General features: G+C 39.1%; 1 protein-coding gene across 3 annotated transcripts in view; it reads right to left on the minus strand.

Moving 5' to 3' along the window:
• Nucleotides 1-27,384, minus strand: part of CNTNAP2 (contactin associated protein 2) — a 624,497-nt gene that overhangs the window by 242,462 nt on the left and 354,651 nt on the right. For all 3 annotated transcript variants that reach the window (XM_072329823.1, XM_072329822.1, XM_072329821.1), the window contains one exon: nt 1,602-1,773. In XM_072329823.1, the coding sequence (XP_072185924.1) occupies nt 1,602-1,773 (172 nt within the window). The remainder of the gene's footprint in view (nt 1-1,601; nt 1,774-27,384) is intronic.

Raw genomic sequence — 27,384 nt, forward strand, 5'->3', positions numbered from 1 at the left:
TTTCACTTTTAAAATAAAATACTTGACATAGAGCTTCTATTTTTCAAAATCACTTTGCATTTCTCTGATTTTGATAAACCCACATTGTCAGGCATTTTTAATAACACTGTAATACATTGAAAAGGCTAATTCTGAATAGCTTCAATTTGATGACGGAGTTAATGTCAGTGCCTATCAGGCTAAGTAGGATCAATACTAACTATTCCATGAGCTTAAGTTTATTCACTTCAAGAAAAGCAGAGACTAAATTAGGTGTACCTTCACATCCTTTCCTCCAATTATCCAAAAGAAATCAAAGATTCAAAATAAGATTAGTCAATTCAAACTATCAAATGCTAACAACGTGAGGCCTTTCTAGTGTTAGTATGGCAGGGGACGACATATTCTTCTCTTTGACTTCAGCCCTTCATCTATTTCCCCTTTTTGCTATGATTTTTCAACTCTCAACACATCCGTGAGAAGCAATGATCTAAAGTGTCCTGACATGCTAAACCCAAGTCATTGCCACTCCACAAAGTACACTTTTTAACATTAAACTGCTGTACCCATTCTGACTGGGATGGGATTATATAGTTATTATTCAGTGGCAGCCAGTACAGGTTCTTTGCTGTTGTGAATAAAGCACTTTGGAATATACCACTAATTTAATACTCCACTATTTTGACCACTGTTGAAGTGGTCTTGAACAGAAATGTGTTTCTCCCTGCACAGAACTCTGTCTCCCAGTCTACACTGGGGATGGCCAAAATACAGGGAGAGGACTGACCAAAGGGTTATTGCAATCTCATATGACACCATACTCAGAAAGTAATGCCTAAAGAAAAGGAGGAGAAAGGAGGGATACTTATGGTTATGGTATTTGCTGATGATATCCAGAGTCAGATAATTTGTGGAATTCCCACTATTGGAGATACATATAATTAGACTGGAAATGACCCTGAGCAACATGTTGCAGTTTTGAAGTTAGCCTCACTTTGAGCAAAAGTTAGACCACATGAATTCCTGATACTTCTTGTAACCTAAATTATTCTAGGTACTATTCTATTCTTCAGTCTTGTGATCTTTGTTTCTTTCAAAAGAAAATTATTAAAAAAGTCATGTTCAACTTTCCACCAGACTTGCAATTATTTCAAACTTAGGTAATTTTCATGAGAAGCTGAGTTGAGTCACTTACTCCTTTTCTGTCTGTCCTCGTACATTATAATTGTTTTAGATTTGTTAAAGAACAAGAACTTGTAAATTAGAAGAATGAGAAGTCAACATAAGTTTAATTAGTGAATCTCAAAGCAAAAGCCTGCTGCTGTGTTAAGATTTTGAAATTATTGAATTCCTTCTCAGTTACTCTTCTCAGTTTGGTGGGAAATAAAACAGGAAAACACAAATGAACCATAACAACTAAATGTTATTTTAATCAAGTTTATGCATAAGTTTATGCTCAGATAATAAATGCAAGCACACACACTTTCCTCCAAGCACTGCAAAATCCATAACCTAAAGCCATCATCTATATCTTCCAAGTATCTTTCAATATCACTGTATACTTTTAGAATATGCAGGATGTATATCACTATTAGAGTATTAGCGATGTTTCTGTGACTTACCTGTCAATAATGGCACACATATCAATGCTGATATTGGCAAAGCTTCCCAGTTGGCCTTGCTCTACTGCTTGCAAATCAACCAGCTGATCATCCACATGAATAAACTGCATACATCCTTGAAACGAATGGTGAAATGGCGAGTGGTCTGAGTCATTCATCTGTAGAGGAAACCCTGGAAAGCAGCAGAAGAAATAGCATTATTAACTTCACAGACTGATAATCAAAGCAGCATATTTTTCCTCTGGAAAAAAGAAACAACAACAACAAAAAACAAAAAACAAACGTTTTCTAGACAAAAGGAAAAATCAAAATGGGGTACAGATCTTAGATTTCATTGCAATGCTGTTAAGTCACTGGAACTACCAGCAAGAACTTATATAGTCTATCTGTTGATTCTTCCATTATTTATTTATTTTTTTAAAATACTTAGTAGAAGTCCTCTGCTACTTTTCTTCACTCCCATCCCAATATCATTGTTTCTCATTAATTCTCATTTTAAAATCAAAACTGATAAAAATCTTTTTAGCATATTTTAAGGATCACATTGCAATTTCTCAGTATATTTTTGTCATGTATTTTATCTTCCTATACAGTAAATACTTGCACTCAAAACTTTCTACAAACCTAGAACTAGATGCACCTACTTCCAAAAAAATCTGAGAACATTATGTAGAATTTTCATTTTTGCTCTGAACATATTTATATGCCAATTTTTGTAAGGGTTACTTATAAGAGATGAGAATAAATTAGATTCTCGATTCAAGTTAAAGGCTAAGGAAGCTGGAGACTGTTTATATATCATTGATTAGCTGAATATCCTTTACAGGACAATGGATCAATTTTCCTGAGAAAAATATCCTGGAAAAGACAATGCAGTGCTTTATCCACTACTCACAAATATTTAACAATAGATGGCCTCAACATATTCATTTAAACAGAATGTTTAAGTAAAGAGTAAGAAAGAAGAGAGATGGGCTATCTGACAGGCACGTTCATCCAAGGTCCATAGGCTTCATGCAGCCTAGATCAGCTTGAAGTATAGCCCATGCCCTCCACTGCTACATCATCATTGCAGCATCTCCGCCATGCCAAGCAGTATGGCCTGGCCTTGAGACACTGGGAGGCTGCAGTGCATTGACGACAAATAATACAACACAGTGCTTAGTTTGCAAGGAAATAATGTTATTTTTCAAAGATTACAGTTCAAAAAGACACTATATGCAGAAATATGCTGCCAAATTCTACATATTCTACAAGTATTACAAATTCTTTGTAATGACAAAATAGTGGAAAGTCAGCTTCCTCAACAAAATATTTTTAGAAAGTTAAAACTCAGATGGTCTCCATTTTAAACACTAGTTACATGATAGAAAATCTGACTATAAAAATCAAAACTATTATTTCCCCACTGCGAGTTTGTTAAGCAATGTATGGAAAGAATGATAGATTAAATGTTTTCTGACAAAAAGCATTGTTCTAAAATCAGTTTATCTCACTAGGCTAAGAGCTAGGTGAACTGAAGAAACAGGAAAAAAAAAAAAGATTGATTTGGAGAGTAAAGCTGATAATTTTAAATTTTATGCTTTGGCAATGTATGAAAATACTGATGCTACTGTTATAGCTAAACTTACTATTTTCTTTAGAGGCACTGATAACAAATACAGTGAGACTGAGGAAATGGCTTCATTGGTGCCATGAAAGGTACAATTAAATTTTATTAACTAAGTTCTATTAAGCAGTAAAAAGCAATTCAAGCAATTTAACCTATGTCAATATATCTAGTATAGCTACTGATGGTACCACAGTGATGACTGGAAAAGGGGCTTATAAAATTAATAAATGATGGTGCAATTAATACTTGTGTTTGATAAAATATCATTGCATCTGGCACCAGGAAAACTTGTATGCAAAAGACTTAAAGACCAATATGCTAATTTTCATCAAACCAGTGAATTTCACAAAGTGCAAGGGAGTGAATCATTACCAGTTCTAGGAGTTCATTAAAAGTATAGATGTTGATTATGGAGTCATCGTTTACTTTTCTGAAGTAAGGTGGCTATGTTGGTAAAATGCTAGAAACACTTTGCAAAGCAAAATAAAATCCTTTATGGAATCAAAAGGAGAATTTGTGCATGTCATTTGTGTTTTGTTGGAAAAAATCAACCATAATGAATGAACTCATAAAACTTGGCCAGAATTTTTTACCCACAGTTGGGTTCCTGATTTGTTTTGTTTACTCTGGAAATCTGATTCTCAGACAGACATTCTTCCCAGCTGCTTAAGAGGCTTTGTTGCAAGTAGATTCAACACTGTGATGAGCAGTTTTAAAGGCAGTAATGGATAAAATATAATGGCTGCTATTCCATTCCATCAGAGTGGACAGAGCTGACTTCCCTCAACTCAGTGCTAAAGCTGTTGTGACAGCTTTGCCTGTTAATTCTGCTTTAGGGACCCAGAACAGGGGAGAAGTCTGGGTGGGACATCTCTCAGATACATCTGCTTGGGTTGCATGAAAAAACAAGCTTCTGTCACTTGCTCAGCATTTTTCAGCTAGAGCATGCAAAGCTATTTGCAGGCTGGAGTGGGATGCCTGCTGTTAATGATTCTTTGAGATAAAAATTTCTGAGAGATACTGTGGAACAATGAAACACCTACAGTGAAAAGCATCTTGTACATACTTTCATAGCGTACATTGGATGTTATTGCTTAAATTAAGACCTGCAGGCCCAGGACAACCATACAAAATGTCTGCACAGATAAATACATTTTGTCCTCTTTTAGGAGACAGGACAAGGGGAAACAGACAGAAACAGGAGCATAGGAAGTTCTGCACGAATGTGCGCAAGAACTTCTTTACATTGAGGGTGACGGAGCACTGGAACAGGCTGCCCAGGGGGGTTGTGGAGTCTCCTTCTCTGGAGATATTCAAGACCCGCCTGGATGCCTACCTGTGTGACCTGGTGTAGGGAACCTGCTTTGGCAGGGGGGTTGGACACAATGATCTTAGGAGGTCCCTTTTAACCCCTACGGTTAGCTGCAGGCTGACATATTTTAGAGATCACCTTTAAATCTTTGGAGTAAAACATTTTGAAAATAAACCTATTAAAGGTCAATAGAATGAACTTATAATGCCCATAGTAAAAAGGAGGGAAGTGAGTCCATAAACTGCTCTCCAAAAGGCCTGTCACCTTTAATTCTGCAGCTGGAGGCCTGCAAATCAATCATTCTACTAACTGTAATGAACTTAAGTTTAAAGTTATATCCACGTCAATTTTAATATAGTAGTATCAGTTTTGTTGTCTACAATTCTATATTGACTCTATGTACATTAATAAATACATTATGCAGAAAGTGCAATGGCATTATACACACATCATTAACCTAAAAATATATAAAATTTTAAACAAAGTACTTCTGTTCATTAAACTACTCCATGCAATAAATAAATAAAGGTACAGTATGTACAAATGTACAAAGTAATTTCTAGGAGTGCATTCAGAATGTGATAGATTCACCAAGTTAGAGATTTTTTGTCTGTTTATACTTACTTAATGAACGAACAGTTAGTTATTTAGTTAAGACAAAGTTAAAATACCATCTACTTAAACTTAAGATGGCAAGCCAAAGAAATCTGTGCTGTAGTTGATATCATATAGCAGTTGAGAATGGTATGAAAAGACTTCAGAAAACCCCCCACCCTTTTTTGTGAAGTGTCTTGTCCCACTTAGTGGATTTGGAGGAAGATAAGTAGATTTTGAGGAATGTGAATTTTTTTCCAGTCTGCTGAGCCGCACCTTCCCTAGTCAGCAAAGGTCACTACCACAATTGAATCATTCAAGACTCATTAATTTATTGAGAGCTTTCTTAACAACAACCAACATCCTATTTGGAAGTAAAACTGGGTAATTTGCTAATTACAATTAATAAACATCACAGGTAATGTAATATTAGGAAACAGCTACTACAAAGAGTACAAGAATAAAAGATCAGGAGAAAAAGCAGAAAATGAGGAGAGACAGACAGATATACAAGGTAATTCACTGCTCCTTATTCCAGCGTCAAGTGCTGATCTTCAGAAGTGTTGGATCTTCCAAGGTTGTGTTGATCAGTTGGCGATGACTTAAAGATGACAGTACAAACTCTTACTTACAGTCCAAAGTGGTCAAGCCTGCACTTTTGGAGTGACAGTTTTTGGCTTCAGGATCTCAGCAGGAAGCCCTTTGTTCCCATTTTCCAGGCAAGGAAGCAGAGATGCCAGCTTGTATCTTGCCTTCACAAGATACAATGGTATCATCTCCAATTTTCCTGTATCAAGTTGAAAATGTTTGCTCACAGATCAAGTCTTCACTTCTGGGACATCCCATTCAAAGGTAAATATCTCCAAAGAAATACTTTAAAATATAAACCACAAAAAGTGATGCTGATTGCCTCATGATGATTTGAGCCATTCCTTACCAGTCTCAGACAATGAAGAAAACTCACTTGTAGAACATGTAAACAAGGAACAAGTTTCTGATGTTTCTTGGTAGCTCAAAATGGCTTCTTAGTCTAGTTTTCAAGATGAAGTAAATCATGAGAATCTGTGTATGTGAAAAAATGTGGAAAAGTTAGAAAGACTAAAGATTTGGATCCCTAAGTAACTGCTGAAACAGCTTGGTTTCCACACAGACTGACAGAGAAGCAGATAAAGATATACCAGTTTCATAAGGAAAGCCATGATGAAGGAAAGAAAATCACAGGAGATTCCACTTGTGGTGGTGCACTTTTTAAATTTCATAATATTCTGGAAAATACTTCTTAAGAATTTACAGTTAGTCTCACCACACACATTGCTTGAATGTGAAAACTTCAGCAGTCCACTCAAGTAAAGGAGAATGTAATTTGTGTTTCAAAGACAGAGACTTAATAGATCAAGGCTTTGACAAGAAATACAGAAGAAAAGAGAAAGGACAATTTAGCTTTTGCTGATTGGAGAGTAAAGAACCAATCTTTGTACATTTCCAGCATATTAGGACCAGAACACCTTTCAACTAACCACAAGGAATAAATATTTCTTCAGTAGTCAGACTCGTCTTTTCACTGTGGTGTATTTGATGTGTCTGTACAGTTTAGCACAGTAATGGTAACTGGTAGTTTAGGTACTGCATGTACCATGTGGAAGTGAAAAGTCAGTTATACTAATTCAGCTTAATATAGTGCGCCAACATTACTTTTGAGTTATTTTGATACTTTTAAAGTCTTATGGGCAAAAGGTAACATAATATCTGTGTACTGAGCCAAGAATTAGTTAGCAGTCTAATTGTCCAAAATGATCTCATTAATGCAGAGACACTCCATTGGTAATCACAGAATCATAGAATGGCCTGGGTTGAAAAGGGACATAATGATCATCCAGTTTCAAGCTCCTTGATGTGTGCAAGGTTGCCAACCAACAGACCAGGCCACCCAGAGCCACATCCAGCCTGGCCTTGAATGCCTCCAGGGTTGGGGAATCCACTATGTCCTTGAGCAACCTGTTCCAGCATATCACTACCTTCTGTGTTAAAAGCTTCCTCCTAATACCTAACCCAAACCTCCCCTAATATTACCTAGTATAGTAGTATTTTTTATTTAAAAAAAAAAAAAAAAAAAAAAAAAAAAAGTCAGGTACCAATTATGCTCTCTGGTCATATGTTTACTGCTTAGTTCTGCCTCCAGGTCCTAAGGCTGACCACTTCAGTCTTCCTTCAGTATCATGTTATCATGTTGGAGGAAATTAACAATGGGATTTTCTTCAGTATCGGGTCTCTTCAGGACTTGTTTTATACATTGTCTCATCCCAATCTCCTTTGTCTTCAGCAGATCTCACTGAAAGTTTGAAAGATACACAACAGCGTCTCTTAACCACAGAGTAGGTGTTGTGTACACAAGAACACTGCCCTTTTCTGTCCCAGGCACTCACCAAGCTGAAGCTCAGCCAGGTCAGACCCTCGTCAGGGAGGCAACTGCAAGCACTAACTGAGATACAGCCAGCTCAGGGCAAAGTGGACTCAGGTGAGTCCTGAGACTTTTCTCTCAGGCTGACACAAAGCATGTAGCTTGTTATTATTAACTAGGGGAAAAAAACCCAAAACACAAACAAAATAAAACTATATCCACAATGTTCTCTGTCCTAAAATGGCACAAACCATTTTAACTTGGTTATAATTTATGCTTGTAATCGGGTTATCTAGATTTACCTGTGATAGAGGCTGCTGCCCCTGGAAGGAGGGTAATGAACAAAAATCTAAGGAGAAAACTTATTTTACTAAATACGAATAATATTGGAATACAAGATAACACAATATGATACAATATAAGTGCAACTACTAAATCAAACAAGACAGAGAAAGAGAGAGAGAGAAAAAGAGTCCCCGAGAACCGGGGGCCTACTGTGATCTCTAGGCGACAGGCTGTAACATTGCTGATAGAGGGAGACGGCAGGGATGGAGCGCTCCAAAGCGATAGATAGAGTGAAAAGAAGGACGTTCCAGCCTGGGAGTGAGATTATATATGTGTCCTCCTCCTCCGGTGATTCGTCTCTGGCTGCGTCGTCCCCTGGGATATGTAGTTCTCCTCCAAGAGCTGAGTACTCGGGATGTTGCCATTCCACAGAACTGGAGCATGAACCTTCCACACTTCTGCATACCCTCTGTTACACTTCCGCATACCCTCTGTTACACTTCCGCATACCCTCTGTTACACTTCCGCATACCCTCTGTTACACTTCTGTATGCCATTAACAACTACACTTTCTTATACCACCAAAACAGTTTACCACTATTTGTACCCTCAGTTAATGATTCATACTGCACATGATGTCATGATGTAGAATATTGACAGCAACAGCACAAAACCATGACATTCCACCCCTTATTCTACATTATTACATCATGGTTACACAGATACATGGAATTACTGACTGCACTCCCCCAGCATTAATTTACCTTGTGGTACACACTGAACATCCCCATCCTTCTGCATCACCCACCAAGTGCACCCAGGTCCCTGGGCAAAAACAGTTCCACGGACAGGTTTGCCATTTCCAGAGGCTGGAAGGACCCAAACAGCTTTTCCCAACATGCTCTTCACATGCACAACAGGGACTTTATCTCCTTCTATAGTGTGTAGGGGACTAGATTGGCTAGGACCATCGTGATTGACAGATCCTCTAGTATTGACCAACCAAGTGGCTTCTGCCAGGTGCTTCTCCCAGTGCTTAAATGTTCCACCACACATCGCTTTCAACATCGTTTTTAATAACCCATTATATCATTCAATTTTACCAGAGGTTGGTGCATGTTAGGGAATATGATAAATCCATTCAATGCCATGATCTTTGGCCCAAGTATTTATAAGGGAATTTTTGAAATGTGTCCCATTATCAGATTCAATTCTTTCTGGGGTGCCATGCCGCCACAGGACTTGTTTCTCAAGACCCAATATGGTGTTTCGAGCGGTGGCATGGGGTACTGGATATGTTTCAAGCCACCCAGTTGTTGCCTCTACCATGGTAAGCACATAGCATTTACCACTGTGAGATCGTGGCAAGGTGATATAATCAACCTGCCACGCCTCCCCATATTTATACTTTTGCCATCGCCCTTCCTCCCAGAGAGGTTTCATCCTCTTGGCTTGTTTAATTATGGCACATGTTTCACAATCATGAATAATCTGCGCAATAGTGTCCATAGTTAAGTCCACCCCTTGGTCTCTGGCCCACTTATATGTTGCGTCTCTTCCTTGATGGCCCGAGGTCTCATGGGCCCATCGAGCTAGAAATAGTTCGCCCTTATTCTGCCATTCCAAGTCAATTTGAGCCACCTCAATTCTGGCGGCTTGATCTACTTGGTGGTTATCTTGTTGTTCCTCTGTTGCTCGACTCTTGGGCACGTGGGCATCTACATGACGCACCTTTAGGGCCATATTCTTTGTTTGGGCAGTGATGTCCTTCCATAGTTCAGCGGCCCAAACAGGTTTACCCTTCCGCTGCCAGTTGTTTTGTTCCCATTGCTGCAACCATCCCCATAAGACATTGGCCACCATTCATGAGTCAGTATAGAGGTAAAGCACTGGCCATCTCTCCCGCTCAGCAATGTCTAGGGCCAGCTGGACAGCCTCTGCAAATTGGCTCGATTCTCCTCTTCCTTCCGTGGCCTCTGCAACTTGTCATGTGGGGCTCCACACAGCAGCCTTCCATCTGCGATATTTCCCAACCATGCGGCATGATCCATCAGTGAACAGGGCAAAATTCTTTTCATTTTCTGGAAGTTCATTGTATGGTGGGGCCTCTTTGGCACGTGACACCTCTTCTGCTGGTGATGTTCCAAACCTTTTACCTTCAGGCCAGTCCATGATTACCTCTAAAATTCCTGGACGATTGAGGTTCCCCATTCTCGCTCGATGTGTAATCAAGGTAATCCACTTGCTCCAGGTGACATCGGTAGCATGATGGGTGGAGGGAACCTCCCCTTTGAACATCCAGTTCAGCACTGGCAGTCAAGGTGCCAGGAGGAGTTGCGTTTCAGTTCCAACTACTTCGGAAGCACCCTGAACCCCCTCATATGCGGCTAAGATCTCCTTCTCAGTTGGAGTGTAGCACTCTTCAGACCCCTTATACGCTCGACTCCAAAATCCCAGGGGTCGGCCTCGGGTCTCTCCTGAGGCTCTTTGCCACAAACTCCAAGTGGGACCTTTCTCTCCAGCAGCAGTGTAGAGGATGTTCTTTACATCCTGTCCCGTCCGTACTGGCCCCAAGGCCACGGCACGGGCTATCTCTTGTTTTATCTGCTCAAAAGCCTGCTGCTGTTCAGGGCCCCATGTGAAATTGTTCTTTTTCCGCGTTACGTGATAAAGGGAGCTTACAATGAGGCTGTAGTTTGGAACGTGCATCCTCCAAAAGCCCACTACACCCAGGGAAGACTGTGTCTCTTTCTTGTTAGTTGGTGGAGACATGGCAGTGATTTTGTCGATCACATCTGCTGGGATGTGACGACGTCCATCCTGCCACTTGATACCTAGGAACTGAATTTCCTGGGCAGGCCCTCTTACTTTGCTTCGCTTAATAGCAAAGCCGGCTTGTAGAAGAATGTGTATTATTTGCTTTCCTTTTGTGAAAACTTCCTCTGCTGTATTGCCCCACACAATAATGTCATCAATGTACTGCAGGTGTTCGGGAGCACCACCTTGTTCCAGTACAGTTTGGACCAAGTCCATGGCAAATGGTTGGACTGTGTTTCCACCCCTGGGGCAAACGGTTCCAAGTATACTGAATACCCCTCCAGGTGAAGGCAAACTGTGGCCTACATTCTGCAGCAAAAGGAATGGAGAAGAAGGCATTAGCAATGTCAATGGTGGCATACCATTTGGCTGCTTTTGACTCCAACTCGTATTGGAGTTCCAACATGTCCGGCACAGCAGCACTCAGTGGAGGTGTTACCTCATTCAGGCCACGGTAGTCTGCAGTTAGCCTCCATTCTCCACTGGCTTTACGCACTGGCCATATGGGGCTGTTAAAAGGGAAATGAGTTTTACTGATCACTCCTTGATTCTCCAGCTGACGAATCAAATCATGAATGGGGAGCAAGGAATCCCTGTTAGTGCGGTACTGCCGTCTGTGTACTGTCTTTGTAGCAATTGGTACCTGCTGTTCTTTCACTCGTAGCAGCCCCACAACAGATGGGTTCTCTGACAGGCCAGGCAAAACAGACAACTGCTTAATATTGTCCGTATCTACAGTAGCTATTCCAAAGGTCCCCTTTTGAGGTAATCAATACCCAGTGTGCATGGAGCCCCTGGACCAGTCACAATAGGATGTTTTTGCCAGTCTTTACTAGTGAGGCTTATTTCGGCCTCTAACACAGTCAACTCTTGAGAGCCCCCAGTCACTCCGGAAATATGGATTGGTTCTGTCCCTTCATGACTGGAGGGCATTAGAGTGCACTGTGCGCCAGTATCCACCAATGCCTTATATTCCTGTGGTTCTGATGTGTCAGGCCATCGAATCCACACAGTCCAATAAACTCTATTATCCCTGTCCCTCCCCTGACTGAGGGTAGGGCCCCTGTATTGGTTACCTGTGATAACTGGAGCAGCTCTACTGGTGGTTGGTCTGTTCTGCAGTTCTCTCACCCGTGCTCGCAGTACAGAAGTAGGCTGGTTATGCCACTTCCTCATGTCTTCTCCACAGTCACGTAGGTAGCGCCACATGGAAACACGCGGTGCGATTATACTGTTATTCCTTGCTCAAGCTGGGAAGCATGTGCATCTAATAGCCGAGTCTTCTGATCTTACAGGTGAGGAGTAGTGTTCATCACCTTTAATTAGTTTGATCAGTTCCTTTAGTAGACTTCCTTGATTGTTCTGATCTTCATTGGACACTGCTGATACCTGTATGGGTTTGTCATGATTGGTCAATGGAAAAAGTTTCTCGTTCATTTCATCCAGCCGGTCTTTTACTTGTGAGATGGCAGAAATTGTGGCGGTGTACAGTGGGGAGAACTGATGTTCGAAGTATTGAAGTGTCCTAATCAGTTCACTAACTTCGGGCCTTCTGTTGTGGTCCACATATTCTTTACACGTTGTTGCCAGTGATGATGCGTATTTCTCTGGTGCTGTACTTGTAAGTTTCTGCCATATGTCAGGATCGGTCTTCACATTCTCAGGATCACGTTCGTTTAAATTCGCAAGGTTGTACAACAGTTCCACCATGGCCATTTCCCTCAGGTACTGGATACCATTTTGGATTGTATCCCATTTAATAACGTTAAGCTTCAAAGCTGCCTTGTAAGGGTGCCTTACTTTCACAGCTGCTAAGAGTCGCTCCCAGAGGGTGGCATCTCCATCCGAACATCTGCTAATCTCTCTGTCGATAGCTGTGTCTCCGAAAATGTTTCCTAGCTGGCGTGCCTCATTACCATCTAGAGACAGGCTGTGGGCCCCGTTGTCCCAGCAGCGAAGCAACCAGGCAAGGACACCTTCGTTTTGACGCCGTATGAACTCCTTTCTTGAGCCTTGGATTTCAGTCAGCTTTAGAGGTCGACTATAAGTAATTTCCTCCTCCTCATCAGCCTCTTCTTCACGCCTCTTAGTCTTTCTTTTTGCCTTTCTCGGTGCCAATACAGACGAGGTACCTGGATCTTCTGCTTCCTCCTCTTCTGCTCCTCCTTCTCTTCGTTCTAGACGTGTGGACACCCGTCTCCATTTCTTGCCTTCCACAGGGGCAACTGATATTGCTACTGATGCCTCCCGTGACTGATTAGAGTCGACCTGGATATTTTCTTTGTTGGTCTGAATCTCAGATCGGAAACTCTCACTCTCCAGAATAGTATTATACAGAGCACGGTATGCATAAGCCAAGCCCCAAATAAGGTGTACTTCCTTGGGTCTCTGACTCAAATGCTCACTTAATTTCTCAGGGTCCCTGAGGTGTTCAAGGGTGAAATCCCACGACACTGCGGGTCCCCATGCTTCTAAGATTTTCACTAAACCTTTCCATATTCCCTGCCAGTCAGCATTCTCTGGTTTTGGAGGAGACTTCTGCATGGAACGAATGTATTGGAATACATACACATTCACTGATATTGATAACATGAACATGAGTATGAGACCAATATTACCTCGGCTGTTGAAAAGCGTTCGATAATCTCTGAGTACAGCCTGTACACTGGATTGAACATCGTGGTGTCTGTTAAATTAGCTATTCCATCTGGAATGTAAGTGCCGACAATTAAATTATACCACACTGCATATAAGTACCAGGCAGGTGTCTCCATCACTGTTCTTATTAGGTTATATAGATAGAGAATTCCGCAAAAAGAAAGCACGTATGGATAATATGTTGAGAAGATCATGATTGCTTTCAGTCCCCTAAACAGAGCGACTGGAATGAAGAGTGGATTCATAGCTGATATTAGCTAGCAGGCCCTGTGAAAGTCAGAGCTAACTAGCTGTGCTCTGAGAGAGCAAGAAATCCCTTTGTTTTCTTTACAAAAGCAAGATAGTAATGCTCAGAGTGAACGGCTAGCTCAAACTGTTGACAGTTCGTCTGGAATTTCAAGGTCACGCTCTCAGTGAGCAGCTATGAAAAAATAACTCCTGTAACAAAGATTTTAGAGAGCAAAAAGAGAGCTGTTCTGAAAGCTAAAAAAGCAGTAGATCTAATCTAATCAGATTGCCCGCATTCTCCACCAAGATAATGTAATCGGGTTATCTAGATTTACCTGTGATAGAGGCTGCTGCCCCTGGAAGGAGGGTAATGAACAAAAACAGTGGCAGCAATCTAAGGAGAAAACTTATTTTACTGAATACGAATAATATTGGAATACAAGATTACACAATATGATACAATATAACTGCAACTACTAAATCAAACAAGACAGAGAAAGAGAGAGAGAGAAAAAGAATCCCCGAGGACCGGGGGCCTACTGTAATCTCTAGGCGACAGGCTGTAACGTTGCTGATAGAGGGAGACGGCAGGGATGGAGCGCTCCAAAGCGATAGATAGAGTGAAAAGAAGGACGTTCCAGCCTGGGAGTGAGATTATATATGTGTCCTCCTCCTCCGGTGATTCGTCTCTGGCTGCGTCGTCCCCTGGGATATGTAGTTCTCCTCCAAGAGCTGAGTACTCGGGATGTTGCCATTCCACAGAACTGGAGCATGAACCTTCCACACTTCCGCATACCCTCTGTTACACTTCCGCATACTCTCTGTTACACTTCCGCATACCCTCTGTTACACTTCCGCATACCCTCTGTTACACTTCCGCATACCCTCTGTTACACTTCTGTATGCCATTAACAACTACACTTTCTTATACCACCAAAACAGTTTACCACTATTTGTACCCTCAGTTAATGATTCATACTGCACATGATGTCATGATGTAGAATATTGACAGCAACAGCACAAAACCATGACAATGCTACATGTAATCAATTAAAGTAAAAATCAGACAGCATATTGATAAAGTGTCTGTTAAAGAATGACTATTTGGAACTGTTTCCCAGTGTGATTCTACAGTGGCTGTCATTCACATTATCTCAGGACACTGACCTCTTGTTACAACTAACTTTGATTCTAAGAAGAAAGAAAGTGGCTCATTAATGGTTTGCTTGTTTTTAGTTTTCTTTTGGAAACACAGCTCCTATCAGTAACTTAATCTGCAACTCTGTAGAGATATGAACATTACAAATGTAACAAACTAATTTTAAAAATGAACACTAGTAATAGGAACTCCACTAAACAGTAAGTTTATCAAACTAGGAAATCAGATAATTATTTCCAAGGTTCACAGGCTGTTTAATGCGTAGTATTGCAGGCTTGATCAAATTTGCTCAGAGCCTTCACTAAAATGGCAGCACAAACAGAGTGCTTCAACAATGCTCTGATGATGGAAGGGAAACAAAAAGGGCTGCAACTTGTGAAATCCAAGGTTATTCAGAAATCTAACAGATTTCCTTGCAGTGCCAATTAAACCAATTGGAAGATCACTGCTAATGGAAGACTTCTAATGGAAGATCTTCATAAGCTAAAGAACTATTAGAACTGTCATCAATAGCTCCTGTATTGTCTTACTGCACAATAAATGTGACAATAATTTTGGTAAGGTTTCTGGTTAATTAAAAGGAAAGCGAACCTCCAAACGACTCCTCATCCTTTGACAAAAATTGTTGCAACAGTTATCTGTTCAGTGGTTCTGTAGCTCTTTGCAAATGATTCAAATTTCAGTGTTCTTAGAATCATACAATGTCTTGAGTTGGTAAAGACCTTGTAAGATCATCTACCACATGTAAGATTGACAATTGCTAGATCAGTTTGTCCAAGGCCCCATTCATCCCAGTCTGGAAAGCTTCTAGGGACTGGGCATCCACAACTTTTCTGGCAACCTATTCTAGTGCCTCACCACTCTCCAAGTAAAGATTTTTTTTTTTCAAATAACTAACCTAAATTCCTACTCTTTTAGTTTAAAGCTATTCCCCTTGTCCTATCCCTTTCAGACAATGTGAAATGTCAGTACCCTTCCTGCTTATAAGCTCCCTTCAGTTACTGGAAGGTCACCATGAGGTCCCCCTGGAACCTTCTCAAAGATAAATAAGACCAGCTCCCTCAGCCTTACTTCACAAGAGGGGCTCCAGCCCTCTGATCAGTTTTGTGGCCCTCCTCTGTATCCACTACAACAGCTCTTGTGCTGGGAATCTCAGGCCTGGATGCAGTTCTCCAAGTGAGGTTTCATGAGGGTGGAGCAAATCACCAACCCTGCACTGCTAGCCACCCATCTTTCATGCAGACCCAGATACTTTTGGCCCTCCAGGACACAAGCATACACTGCTGGCTCATGTCCAGGTTTCATTCACCATCAAGTCTGTTTACACAGAGCCGCTCTCAGTGAGTTTTTCTCCCAGTTTGTATATGTACCTGGGATTACCCCAACCCTAGTAGACTACCCTGTATTTGGCCTCGGTGAACCTCACTGGGTTTTCATGGGCCCACTTTTTTGAGCCTGTCCAAGTTCCTCTGGATGTCATCTGTTCCTTCTATTGTATCAGCTGCATCACTTAGCTTAGTGTCATCAGTAAATTTGCTAAGGGTACACTTGATTCCACTCATGACGTCATTGATAAAGATGTTGAAGAGTACTGGCCCCAGTACTAATTTCTAAGGGACACTAGTCATGACAAGCCTCCATCTGGACATAGAGACTTTGACCCTCTGTATGTGGCCATCAAACCAACTCTTTTTCTACAGCCTTCAAATCCATATCTTTCCAATTCAGAGACTAGCTCATTACCAGTGATTCAGCTAAGAACATCTGGATGGCAATAACCAAACAGAAATTCACACTTTAGTTAAGTGTACACTTCAGGTGTGATTCACAAGAGGGTCTGGCTAGAGCAGTAGCTGAAGTGTTCTACTAAGGTACTCAGCCAGAGACACAGCTTGTTGTCTACTATAATGAAAAGACGAATTGGTAAGTGTTTTAAACAAAACACTAAGAGCTTTAAAAAGACAAGAAAATGAAAGAAAAGAAAAAAAAAAAAAAAGAAAAGAAAAAAATATGTTGAGGGATTTTTTGTAAATCAGCGAGAATTTCTTGAAAAATAGAAGTAGCCAAGCTCCTCTCTCAGTCAAAAGAATTACATATGCATTTTGAAATCTCTTCATACATTCTAGAGAGTAACATTTAGTATAACAATCTGTTTCATAAAAGAACATGTCAGTTCTGTACTTTGCCTTTGTTTCCAACTGACCTCTACATTTAACCTCTTCTGTGAACAAGCACCACAGCTCCCTCGTCTCCAAGCAGAGGAATAAACAAATATTATTTCAAAAATTGCTTTGAAAGCACATTTTCATGATCCAGTAATATTTCCTGCCTTTCTTACAAACAAAACAAACAAACAAAAAAACCCAACATCCTGGTAAAATTAATATTAGAAAATATGTTTATGAGGCCCAGGAAATGAAAAACTCTCTCATAATAAATACTTAATTAAATTTATTTCTCTGATAAAAATATGAATGCAAGAATTGGTAGAAATAATATGCTTTGCTGTATCTTTGTTGTATTCAAGTATAACTGACATGTTGAGAATTATTTTAAGTTATTCCAATTTATTTCATAGGATAATGTAAGTACTGCTGCAGCATGCCTTCTGAATTTCTCCTGCAAAAAATTATTAACATTCACCATGGAAACCATTGCTGTCTCTCACCCTGTTTTCATTGGCTGGTAGGTTTTGATACTTCTGATATCTGGGCAATCAGCAGTCATAGTTATCATTAAGATTAAAGTAGCAAATACTATCTTCTGGATGTTTTACCCTAAACAGTATTCTTTTATAGTCTGATTAGAAAGGCAAAATCACATTCAGCCTTTTTCTGCTTGCCAGCAGCCAAATATTACTGCCAAGGTATATGTATGCACACATGCTCTGCAGTTAAAACCATTTACATATGTACACTGGGTAGGAAAAGTATACTTAGTCTTTTTAGTGTCTAATTACTTATCCTTTCAAGCCCTAATTTATAGAAACCTATCTTCTTGGGATCAATTTGCACAGAATTTATCTGCTTTAGGCATTCTGTAAAAAAAAAATAAATCTCTCAACTGTTTTTAACTTGAGGCCATTTCCCCTCGTCCTGTCATTTGTCACCAGTGAGAAGAGACTTGCCCCACTCTCACTGTAAGAACCTTTCAGGTACTGAAAGAGGGCAGTAAGGTCTCCCCTCAGCCTCCTTTTCCCCAGGAAATAATGTAATAAACAACAATGTAATAAACAACTTGGATCATTCATATCTGAGTCCATGCCTTGTACACTGCAACAATATATTCTATGTGTTTTGAATATCAATATTAAATCTGTTCATGCTCAGTAAAACATGTGCTTGAAACCTAAACCTCTAAAGTAATACCAAGAATTGTGCTAGCAAGAGTACATTTAATGGTTTTACTTTTAAATCACATAAACCCTCTTGTATCTTGAAAACAGAGATAAGGCCACTGAGAAATCAAGTCTAAAATCTTTTTCTGGGCCAAATTTTAACCAGTTGTGAAAGACAAATTAAATTAATGATCAATACAAGCTTTCAGATTTTCAAACATTCATTTAAACTTGATGGAAAGATTTCCATTAATAACTTAAATGGTAGTGACCATTTAAAAATAATATAACAAACTTTCAGTTAAGAGAAAGACAGAAACAATGAAGTATTTTAACTTCTATGCCTGAATAATTTTATGAGGTATACTCTCACTTCTGGGAGATCAGTATGACTTGTTACTTATTTGACATGCCTCTAGAATAATGCAAGCAAGACGGAGAATAAACAGGAGGAATTTAAGATGTATCAGAAAGAAAAAAAAAAAACACAAACAAAAACAACTGGTTTTTACCAGTTTCTTACTAAATCTCTAATTTCAAAACTATCAGGAAATACATAGTAAACCATGACACAGTTTTAAATACTTCAGATGGTAAAAACACTTTCACTGTCATATTCATAATTTCTTCCATTAAAAAAAAGTAAACTAAACAAAAATAGCTCACAGACAATATTTAAAAAAAAAAAAAAAATCACGCTACACAAATGTTGGGAAAATTCAGCAAACGTGGCAACATAAGTTTTCTTCAGTTCTTTAATCTCATGACGATATTTGAAGAAAATATCTAAAAGATATTTTTGGAAATTCTTGAAGTATATTGAGCTGATTTAACTTTTCAATTCCATGAGCTGGTAGCTCATATTCCTTGCTGAAAAGCTCCACTTCGGAATATAAACTCTCAAAACTCTCTACTAATTTTATTTCATATAGAAGATAAACAATCTGAATTTATTTTAACAAATAAATGATTTGAAGTCTCCCATTTGATTGATTTTGAGATACAAGTTTTCATTTCTAATTAATTACAGATGACCTAAGGGACAAAGTTAAGTGGGCTTTTTTGGTTGTTGTTTTTTAAAGAAAAAGCAGTATGACATTCTATAAGTTTGCCCACAGCATTCTCCTTATTTTAAGTGACTCATGAATATGCTAAATTATTTAGGGATCATAGGTTTACCTTTACGTTAATATCTAAACTAGTTATTGGAGTATTCAGAACCTCCTTAAGGAAATAACCTCAGAAAAAGATTTCAGATTACTTTCCAATAGAAATTTTGTTCTACATTGTATCAGAAAAATGCTTATCTGAAATTACTACTGTATTATATACACATTATCTACATAATACTAATTTTGTACTATCAGTGTTTAAGCCCATCACCTACATTGCATAAAACTGGGCTCTTAATTGAGCTCCTGGTGATAATACAGTTCCTTCTTTTTGTTTATTTTTATAAAGCAATTCAAGTCAAAGTAATTTACTTGAGTGACATGACTGGAAATTGCTATTCAGTCAGCTACAATATATATTAATAAAATCCATAACATGATTTTATTTTTAATGTTTTAAATTTACAAGGACTTTCAGTTGTATTTCTACATAGAATTTCTACACAGAAATACTAGCCTTCTAGTACCTACAGAGTTAAAAAAAAAGTTAAAAGTTCAGTGTTCTTTTAATAAAGACCAGCTAGCCACATAGAGCACAGTGGGAGACAATGGACATGCAGGTTAACTCACCAAGTATTGTATATCAAGCTATATACATTGAATAGGTAAGAAACAAAGTTTGGATTCTTTTCCTGCATTTTGTAATACAACAATTACAATTTTATGTTCAATATTGGGTTTGGAGTACAGGAAGGAGACTAGAGAACACAAATCCTTTTTTCCTCTGTTTAGTCTGCCACTTAGGATCAGCAGAGAGTCAGCTGCGGATTTCTCTTCTGACACTTTATGTGAAAATATTTCATTTAGCACACAATAGAGGATTTCTGACAGCAGCATATACAGTACTTTAGAGTTTTTGAGCTTTTCTATTCCTAGATGTATGTACTGTCACTCCCTGCTACAAGCAACATCTTTTCTGATCTTGTAGAGAAGGTAATACACATGGCAATGAAGGTGATAGACTGAAATGAAATTGAGGCCATACAATCCCACAGCTGACTCCTCAGATGGTTAATCAGAGATTCAGGCTGTGATCAATGATTTCCCATAGACGGTGACAGAAGAAAGGTGAAACACCTGAAGACCACTGCTGTGAAAAAGTTCTATCATCTGAGATTATCCCATTGATATGGAGTCATCTGAAGAAACTTCAGAGCCCATTCAATAAACAGCAATGATTATTTTAGTATTTTGGAGCCCTTAAATTTTTGAATAATACAAAACAAAACAAAACAAAACAAAAAAAACAACTAGTGACAATTCTGTAAATTACTAAAGTCTTGTATTTTTCTGGTTTGAATCTTGACATGATCTATTAAAAATATATATTTATACATACATATGTAAATTTCAGAATGGGAAAAAAAGAAAAAAGAAAAAAAATAGCAACTTGCAAGCTAATGTCATAAACAGACAAAGGAAAGGAAAATAATGACAAAAAAGGACCTGAGAGAAAAATATAAGCTTGAAAAGTTTACCAGAAGATGATCACTTTAACCTAGTTTCTTCAGGATTCAGACTCTTCTCTTGTTTTAAATTTGTTGGGTGGTATGCCAGAGTTTGTCTCTTTCATTTTTAGTTTAAAAGTTCTACTCTCATCCATCATCTCTGCACTATTTAGTACTATAAGATTAAACTTCCCCAGCATCACTGCTGTAACATCTCTTACTATGTCACCTGTTTTGTTGCGTTTTTTTGTTTGTTTGTTTGTTTGTTTGTTTTTTCCAGAGCCAGAAAAATTTCCCCTGATTGAGCTTACTCAGGGCCATAGGCCAGTTTTCTCACATACTGATTCAGCAAGAAATCAATAGTTTACTGCATTTTTAACTTAATGGATAACTGAATGAGTATCCTTCTAAGGTCAAAAATGGTTACCTGTTTTTAACTTCTTCAGAAAGCATAAACAATAGCCAACTCATTTTCCCAAGGCAATTTCTTACTTACACTGTTCTTTGTTTCACATGTATTTCCCAACATGTAGCTATTCCTAATCTACTGAAGATATGAACATCAGGCCATGTAAACATAGTTGTTAATTGTTTTCGTAATTAAACAACTGAATTCAAGAGATCTAGGGATTTCAATGGACCTAAACTTACACATATCATGTTTACTACAGGAGAATAATGCTGTTATAACATCTCTAGAGTAATTTATGAAAACAGTGTTATGTGTATAACTTCTGAGGATTGTATGAGCTTTGAAAGTGTAAAAAAAAATAAAATAAAAGAAGTCTGTCTGGGAAAAGACAAGACATAAAGTAATAGCAGAAGCCTTTCCTCACCAAATATTTGAGATTATTTTAAGGAACAATATCATAATTATTGTTTGATTTTAATTTGTCTGTGGTTGACTCACAAAATAACTTCCACAGAACATTATTTCCTCATGAATGCAGATAAAGTAACAAAACTGCTGAAGGGTAGAAATGTGAGAGACCTCTGAAAACAGAGGCAGTTCCCTACTTATGAGGGAAGGTCACATCTCTGCAGGGATGGAAATATAGGTAAAGGGACAATCGTGTATCTTGACTAGTTTTTAAGTCTTCCTTTTTCTCCATAGTCTTTGATTTTTACTGGAAGAGCAAAGTGTTGTCTTTCACTTGAAGGAGAAAGCTGCAGGTACTCACATTAAATTAGATCTACTACAGAGTATTGTAGCAACTCTTGGAAATAGAAAGCCCACAGATCATCTCTCATCTGCAATAAAATAAAGGTATGAAATATGTTTAAAGGGATGCTCTCAGAAAGACTGAAACTGCACTCTTCAGCTGACATTTTAATATTGTTCTAGCAAGATTCTAAATAAGAAATTCTCAGCAATAGACTTTCAGGCCATTTACAGAAGAAGGGACATCTTCATTTCAGTAGTGATCTCTTGGCTGGATTATTTTATAGGAACTGTGACCTAGGGAAAATGTTTTCCTAAAATGATATTAAAAGTAAACTAATCTAAAGAGCAGAAATGTTCTGCATTCATAAAATATAAGCACTGTACAGAGTGCTCATGCTCATTCCTCATTCTATGTCACTCCTGTAAACCCAAAAAATACTGATGTGATGGAGTTTTTAGTTTCAACTGTGAAGTGTCATCCATTTGGCCATCTGTCATCTTCATCCCTTTTTGCCAGATCTCTGAGAGAGAAATAAGAGACAGAAAAACAGGATGTATTTTAATCAAAGAAAAATTAAAAAGAAAATTATTAAGACTACCCTTCAACAGCAGATTGTTTTCTGCATGAAAAGTGTTCTTCCTAGGTCATCTTATTCTAGCTGTTCAGGTTACATCTGCTTTAATGTTAAATGAACTGTTCAGAATCTACTGGAAAATTAGTCTGTACTGTAGGTGTAATAGAGCCATTTAATGGTGTAATTGGTCTTTTATGATTCATCAGTGATGGTTTATTTTTTAAGTACAGTAACAATGGATTGGGGGATGAACAAATCCATTAAGTTTCTAAACAGTACCTGTGTTTTGCAATACAATTTTTCAAAAGATTTACCACTACTGTGAAGTTAGCATAACCTTGCTACAGCAGACCACTCTGTCACTAGTATAGTCTGATAGGGCTTTTTCATAAATTGATATACAGCACATTTTCAGGAGAGGGAGAACATAACAACAGGTATTACTTATGGTGTTTGAATGCAACTCTGATAGGCCTCATAAGAAAACCAAAGAGACATAGTACATAACCTGGTTCTATGTACTTGATTGTTACTGGTCCAAGCATGGAAAAAAACAACAGAGAGCTTCAAATTTTACATGCCTACCGATGGAGTTTGCTTCTTCATTTGACAATAAGATATTGAAGCACTAGTGTACTGGAAACTGTTAATCACAGCCTGAACCTTTGATTAACCACCTGAGGCAAGTGATGGGTAAGCTGTGGGAGCACAAGTGAAGGTAATTCAACTGTGTTCCTGGAAGGGGTGGAGCTTTATTCCACCTCTCCCCCATTTAAGGGCTGACCACCACTAAGGCAGCATCTTTTTCAAGAGCATGCTCCTGTGTGGAGTTTCTAAAGTGAGCCTCAGCATTGATAAGTCTTTCCTATATAACCTCTGGCTATCCATCTACTTTTCATTTGTATAATTACAAAAAGGAAAGACTACTTTGTATAATTATGAAAAAGCAAGACTATAAAATTAAATAATTTCATTGAATGAATTTTCAATGTGCATCCATGTATGCACTCATGATTGCATGATACTGCAGGCCTATCCCAGTGGTTTGTGTCACATCTAAAAAGCAGGCAAATGAATTGCTATTCTTATGCAGTACAACATAAGCATTGACACAAACTTTGCTTATCAAATGATATCTTGACATAACACAGTGATATTTTCTATTTCTGAACAGCTAAACTTCAAAAATTAAAGCTAAGTTGTTAGAATAAAGAAAGGTTAAAAAGGCAAGTGAGTACAGAAAGTCTAAATAATAGAAACTAAATAAATGCAAGTAGCAGAATAAGTATTTTCAAGTTTTGTTTTGTTTTGTTTTGCTTTTTAGCTCTCTCAATAAAACAGATCCACGAGGAAATATTCTTAGTGCCATACTCAATAGAGTTTCAAGCAAGATCTTGTCTTCATGTACAAACACTAAAACACAAAATAATGTTCTACAGAACTATATGGCATCTATCCGGCATGTTTTTACTGCTAAATTGAAGGGCTTTTATTGAAGGATTTTCAATTACTATGCATTACTAGCCACAGTGACTAGTCTTGCTTTGATTTGTTAGGTAAGACCAAAAGATAAGCATGCAGGTCTTGGACTAAAAGCAGAAAGTCTGGAAGATCACTTCTCAGGATCAATCAAGTTACACATATTCCTGGCATCTCAGGTGTTACACTTAGCCTAAGATGTCTTTCATTGCCATAGCAACAGATCAAGTTGCACTTCCCTCTAGTTTACACTTCAAACTTGAACATGATTATCACACTGTCATGGTTTTGTAATTTTTGTGATTGGTATTCCACATTATAACATCATGTGGGGCACATGAAGAGGAACTAGATGTCCCAGAGGACCTCACCATTACAGGGAAATACATCACAGAAGTGATTCTTGTTCTCTCTCTCTCTCACTGCCTGGCAGCAGGTGTGGGTGTGCTGTGTACCTTCAATTTCAAAGTAGGCTTTTTGGTCTTTGGAAATGTCTCTCTCTTATTTTATTTGATTTATTAGCCTCAGTTTCAATTAGATTGTATTATATTGTGTTATAGAATCATAGAATTACTCAGGTTGGAAAAGACCTAACCAGTACCCTATCTCTAAAAAACAAACAAACCTCTACTAAATCATATCCCTGAGTACCACATCCAAACGGCTCTTAAACATATCCAGGGATGGCGATTCAACCACCTCCCTGGGGAGCCCATTCCAGTACCTAACCACCCTTTCTGTAAATAAGTTCTTCCTAATATCCAACCTAAACTTGCTCTGGCGCAACTTGAGGTCATTTCCCCTCGTCCTGTCACCTGTGAGAAGAGACTTGCCCCACTCTCACTGTAAGAACCTTTCAGGTACTGAAAGAGGGCAGTAAAGTCTCCCCTCAACCTCATTTCCCCAGACTAAAAAGCCCCAGCTTCCTTAGCCTCTCCTCGTAGGGCTGATTCTCCAAGCCCTTCACGAGCCTCATTGCCCTTCTCTGGACCTGCTCCAGTACCTCCATGTCTTTCCTGTGCAGAGGTGCCCAAAACTGAACACAGTACTCGAGGTGAGGCCTCACCAATGCTGAGTACAGGGGCAGGATGACTTCCCTTGTTCTGCTCACCACACCATTCTTGATACAAGCCAGGATGTCATTGGCCTTCTTGGCCACCTGGGCACAGTGCTGGCTCATATCCAGCTGTCTGTCCATCAGCACACCAGTTAGTAAAATAGGTCTTCCTCCTCAGATCGTTGCTGCTGCTCTGTTTGTTTCCTTGAGCCAGCTCCCATCTCCCTATCCCTTCCTCTTTTCCCTTTCCCAGTAGGCCCATGAGCCTACTGCCCCCTGTCATGGACTTAGGTTGATCTAGATAATTCTGTGACACACCCCTCAAAAACATCCTATATCTCCACTTCATTAATAAATATGACTACATGTTTGGTATTTGTAAGAGATTATTCTTTTATCCCATTCACTCATGTATGGGAAACTGTTGATCACAGCCTGAACCTCTAATTAACCATGTGAGGCAAGCAACAAGTCAGCTGTGGGAGCACAGGTGAAGGTGATTCAGCTGTGATACTGGAAAGGGTGGAGCTTGGTTCCACCTCTCCCAGATCTCATTTAAGGGCTGACTACCACTAAGGCAGGATCTCTCGAGATTGCTCCTGTGTGGTGTTTATGTCAGTCAGAGACTGACATCACTGAGCATTTCCCATTTATCATTGATTATCTTTCTCTTCTGATAATCTTCCACACAAAACATTTGCATAATCTGTTTGTTTATTGACTGTAGAACTGTACAATTGTAACTATACAATAGGTTATTCATGGCTGTGATGTATGCACCACAATTAAACAAGCCAAGAGGATGAAACCTCTTTGGGGGGAAGGGTGATGACGAAAGTATAAATATGGGGAGGCATGGCAAGTTGATTATATCACCTCGCCACGATCTTGCAATGGTAAGCGTTATGTGTTTACCATGGTGGAGGCAACCTCTTGGTGGCTTGAAACATTTGCTGTACCCCATTCTATTGCTGGAAACACCATATTGGGTTTCAAGAAACAAGTTCTGTGATGACATGTCACCCCAGAAAGAACTGAATCGGGTAATGGGACTCATTTCAAAAGTTCTCTTGTAAATACTTGGGCCAAAGGTTGTGTTATCGAGTGGATTTATCATATCCCCTACTATTCTGGTAAAATTGAATGATACAATGGGTTGTTAAAAACCACGTTGAAAGCAATGGGCAATGGAATATTTAAGCATTGGGAGAAGCATTTGGCAGAAGCCACCTGGTTGGTCAACACTCAAGGATCTATCAATTGGGATGGTCCTGCCAACTCCCTACATGCTGTCAAGGGACATAAGGTCCCTGTAGTACATTTAAAGAACATACTGGGGAAAGCAGTTTGGGTCCTTCCAATCTCTGGAAAGGGCAAGCCTCTTCGTGGTACTGTTTTTGCCCAGGAACTAGGGTGCACTTGGTGGATGATACATGATGTAGTGATGTAGAATAAGGGGTGGAATGTCGTGGTTTTATGACTTTTGGTTACTGGTATTCTATGTCATAACATCATGTTGGGCATTGGGAGTTAAAGCGTTAATGCTCCAGTTCCAGGTGCCTGTCTGAAAGAGAAGAACTAACATCCCCAGGGGGCTTTGAGGTCATAGAGGAGATATAACTCCTGGCAAGGTCACCTGATCAGGGCTTTCTCTTCGTTGCTCTTCTCCTTCACCTCTCCTTGCTGCTGCCTGTCCCAACTGCACACATCACTTCAGTATTAAGGCCTACAGCTTTCAGATATTCTCTTATTATATTTGATTTATTAGCTTCAATTCTAATTATATTGTAGTATAGTGTGTTATCTTGCATTCCGATACCATATTTAGTAAATTAGTTTGTTTCTCCTCAAACTGTTGACACTGTTTTTAATTATTTTGGTGTCCCTGTTTCCCTTTTCCAGAGGCACGGATTTTGCAAAATCCCTCTGCCCCATTAGTCATGCAACCAGGCTGAACCAGCCTGTAAACCGTTGACAGTTGCCTAGAGAAGTTATTGATGCTTCTTCCCTGAAGGCATACAAGGCCAGGCAGGATGAGGCTTTGAGCAACCTGGTCTAGTGGGGAGTTGTCCCTGCCTATAGCAAGGGGGCTGGAACTAGATGATCACTATGGTCCTTTCCAAACCAAACCATTCTATGATTCTATTACCCTGGGATGCATTTCAAAATGTCCCACGGACTCATACATGTTCACATCCATCAGGTGGTCTCATGGTGAGAGTGACTCCACTTTTCTATCCTACAATGTAGTCCATGAACTTCAGAAACTTGATGAATATTGTTCCAGTAAAGAATGAGGGGAAAAAAAAAAAAATAAATGCTTGCATGCCTCAGCCTTCTCCAGATCTGTTGCCACCAATGATTTCTTTATCAGAAGAGATTCACTCTTTCTAATGTTCTAATGCTCTTTTTTCAGGCTAATGCACCTGTAGAATCCCTTGTTACTGTTCTTTGCACACTATTCCAAGTTCAGTTCCATCAGTGCCC

Source organism: Excalfactoria chinensis, chromosome 2 (assembly GCF_039878825.1).
Source record: "Excalfactoria chinensis isolate bCotChi1 chromosome 2, bCotChi1.hap2, whole genome shotgun sequence".
NCBI lineage: Eukaryota > Metazoa > Chordata > Aves > Galliformes > Phasianidae > Excalfactoria > Excalfactoria chinensis.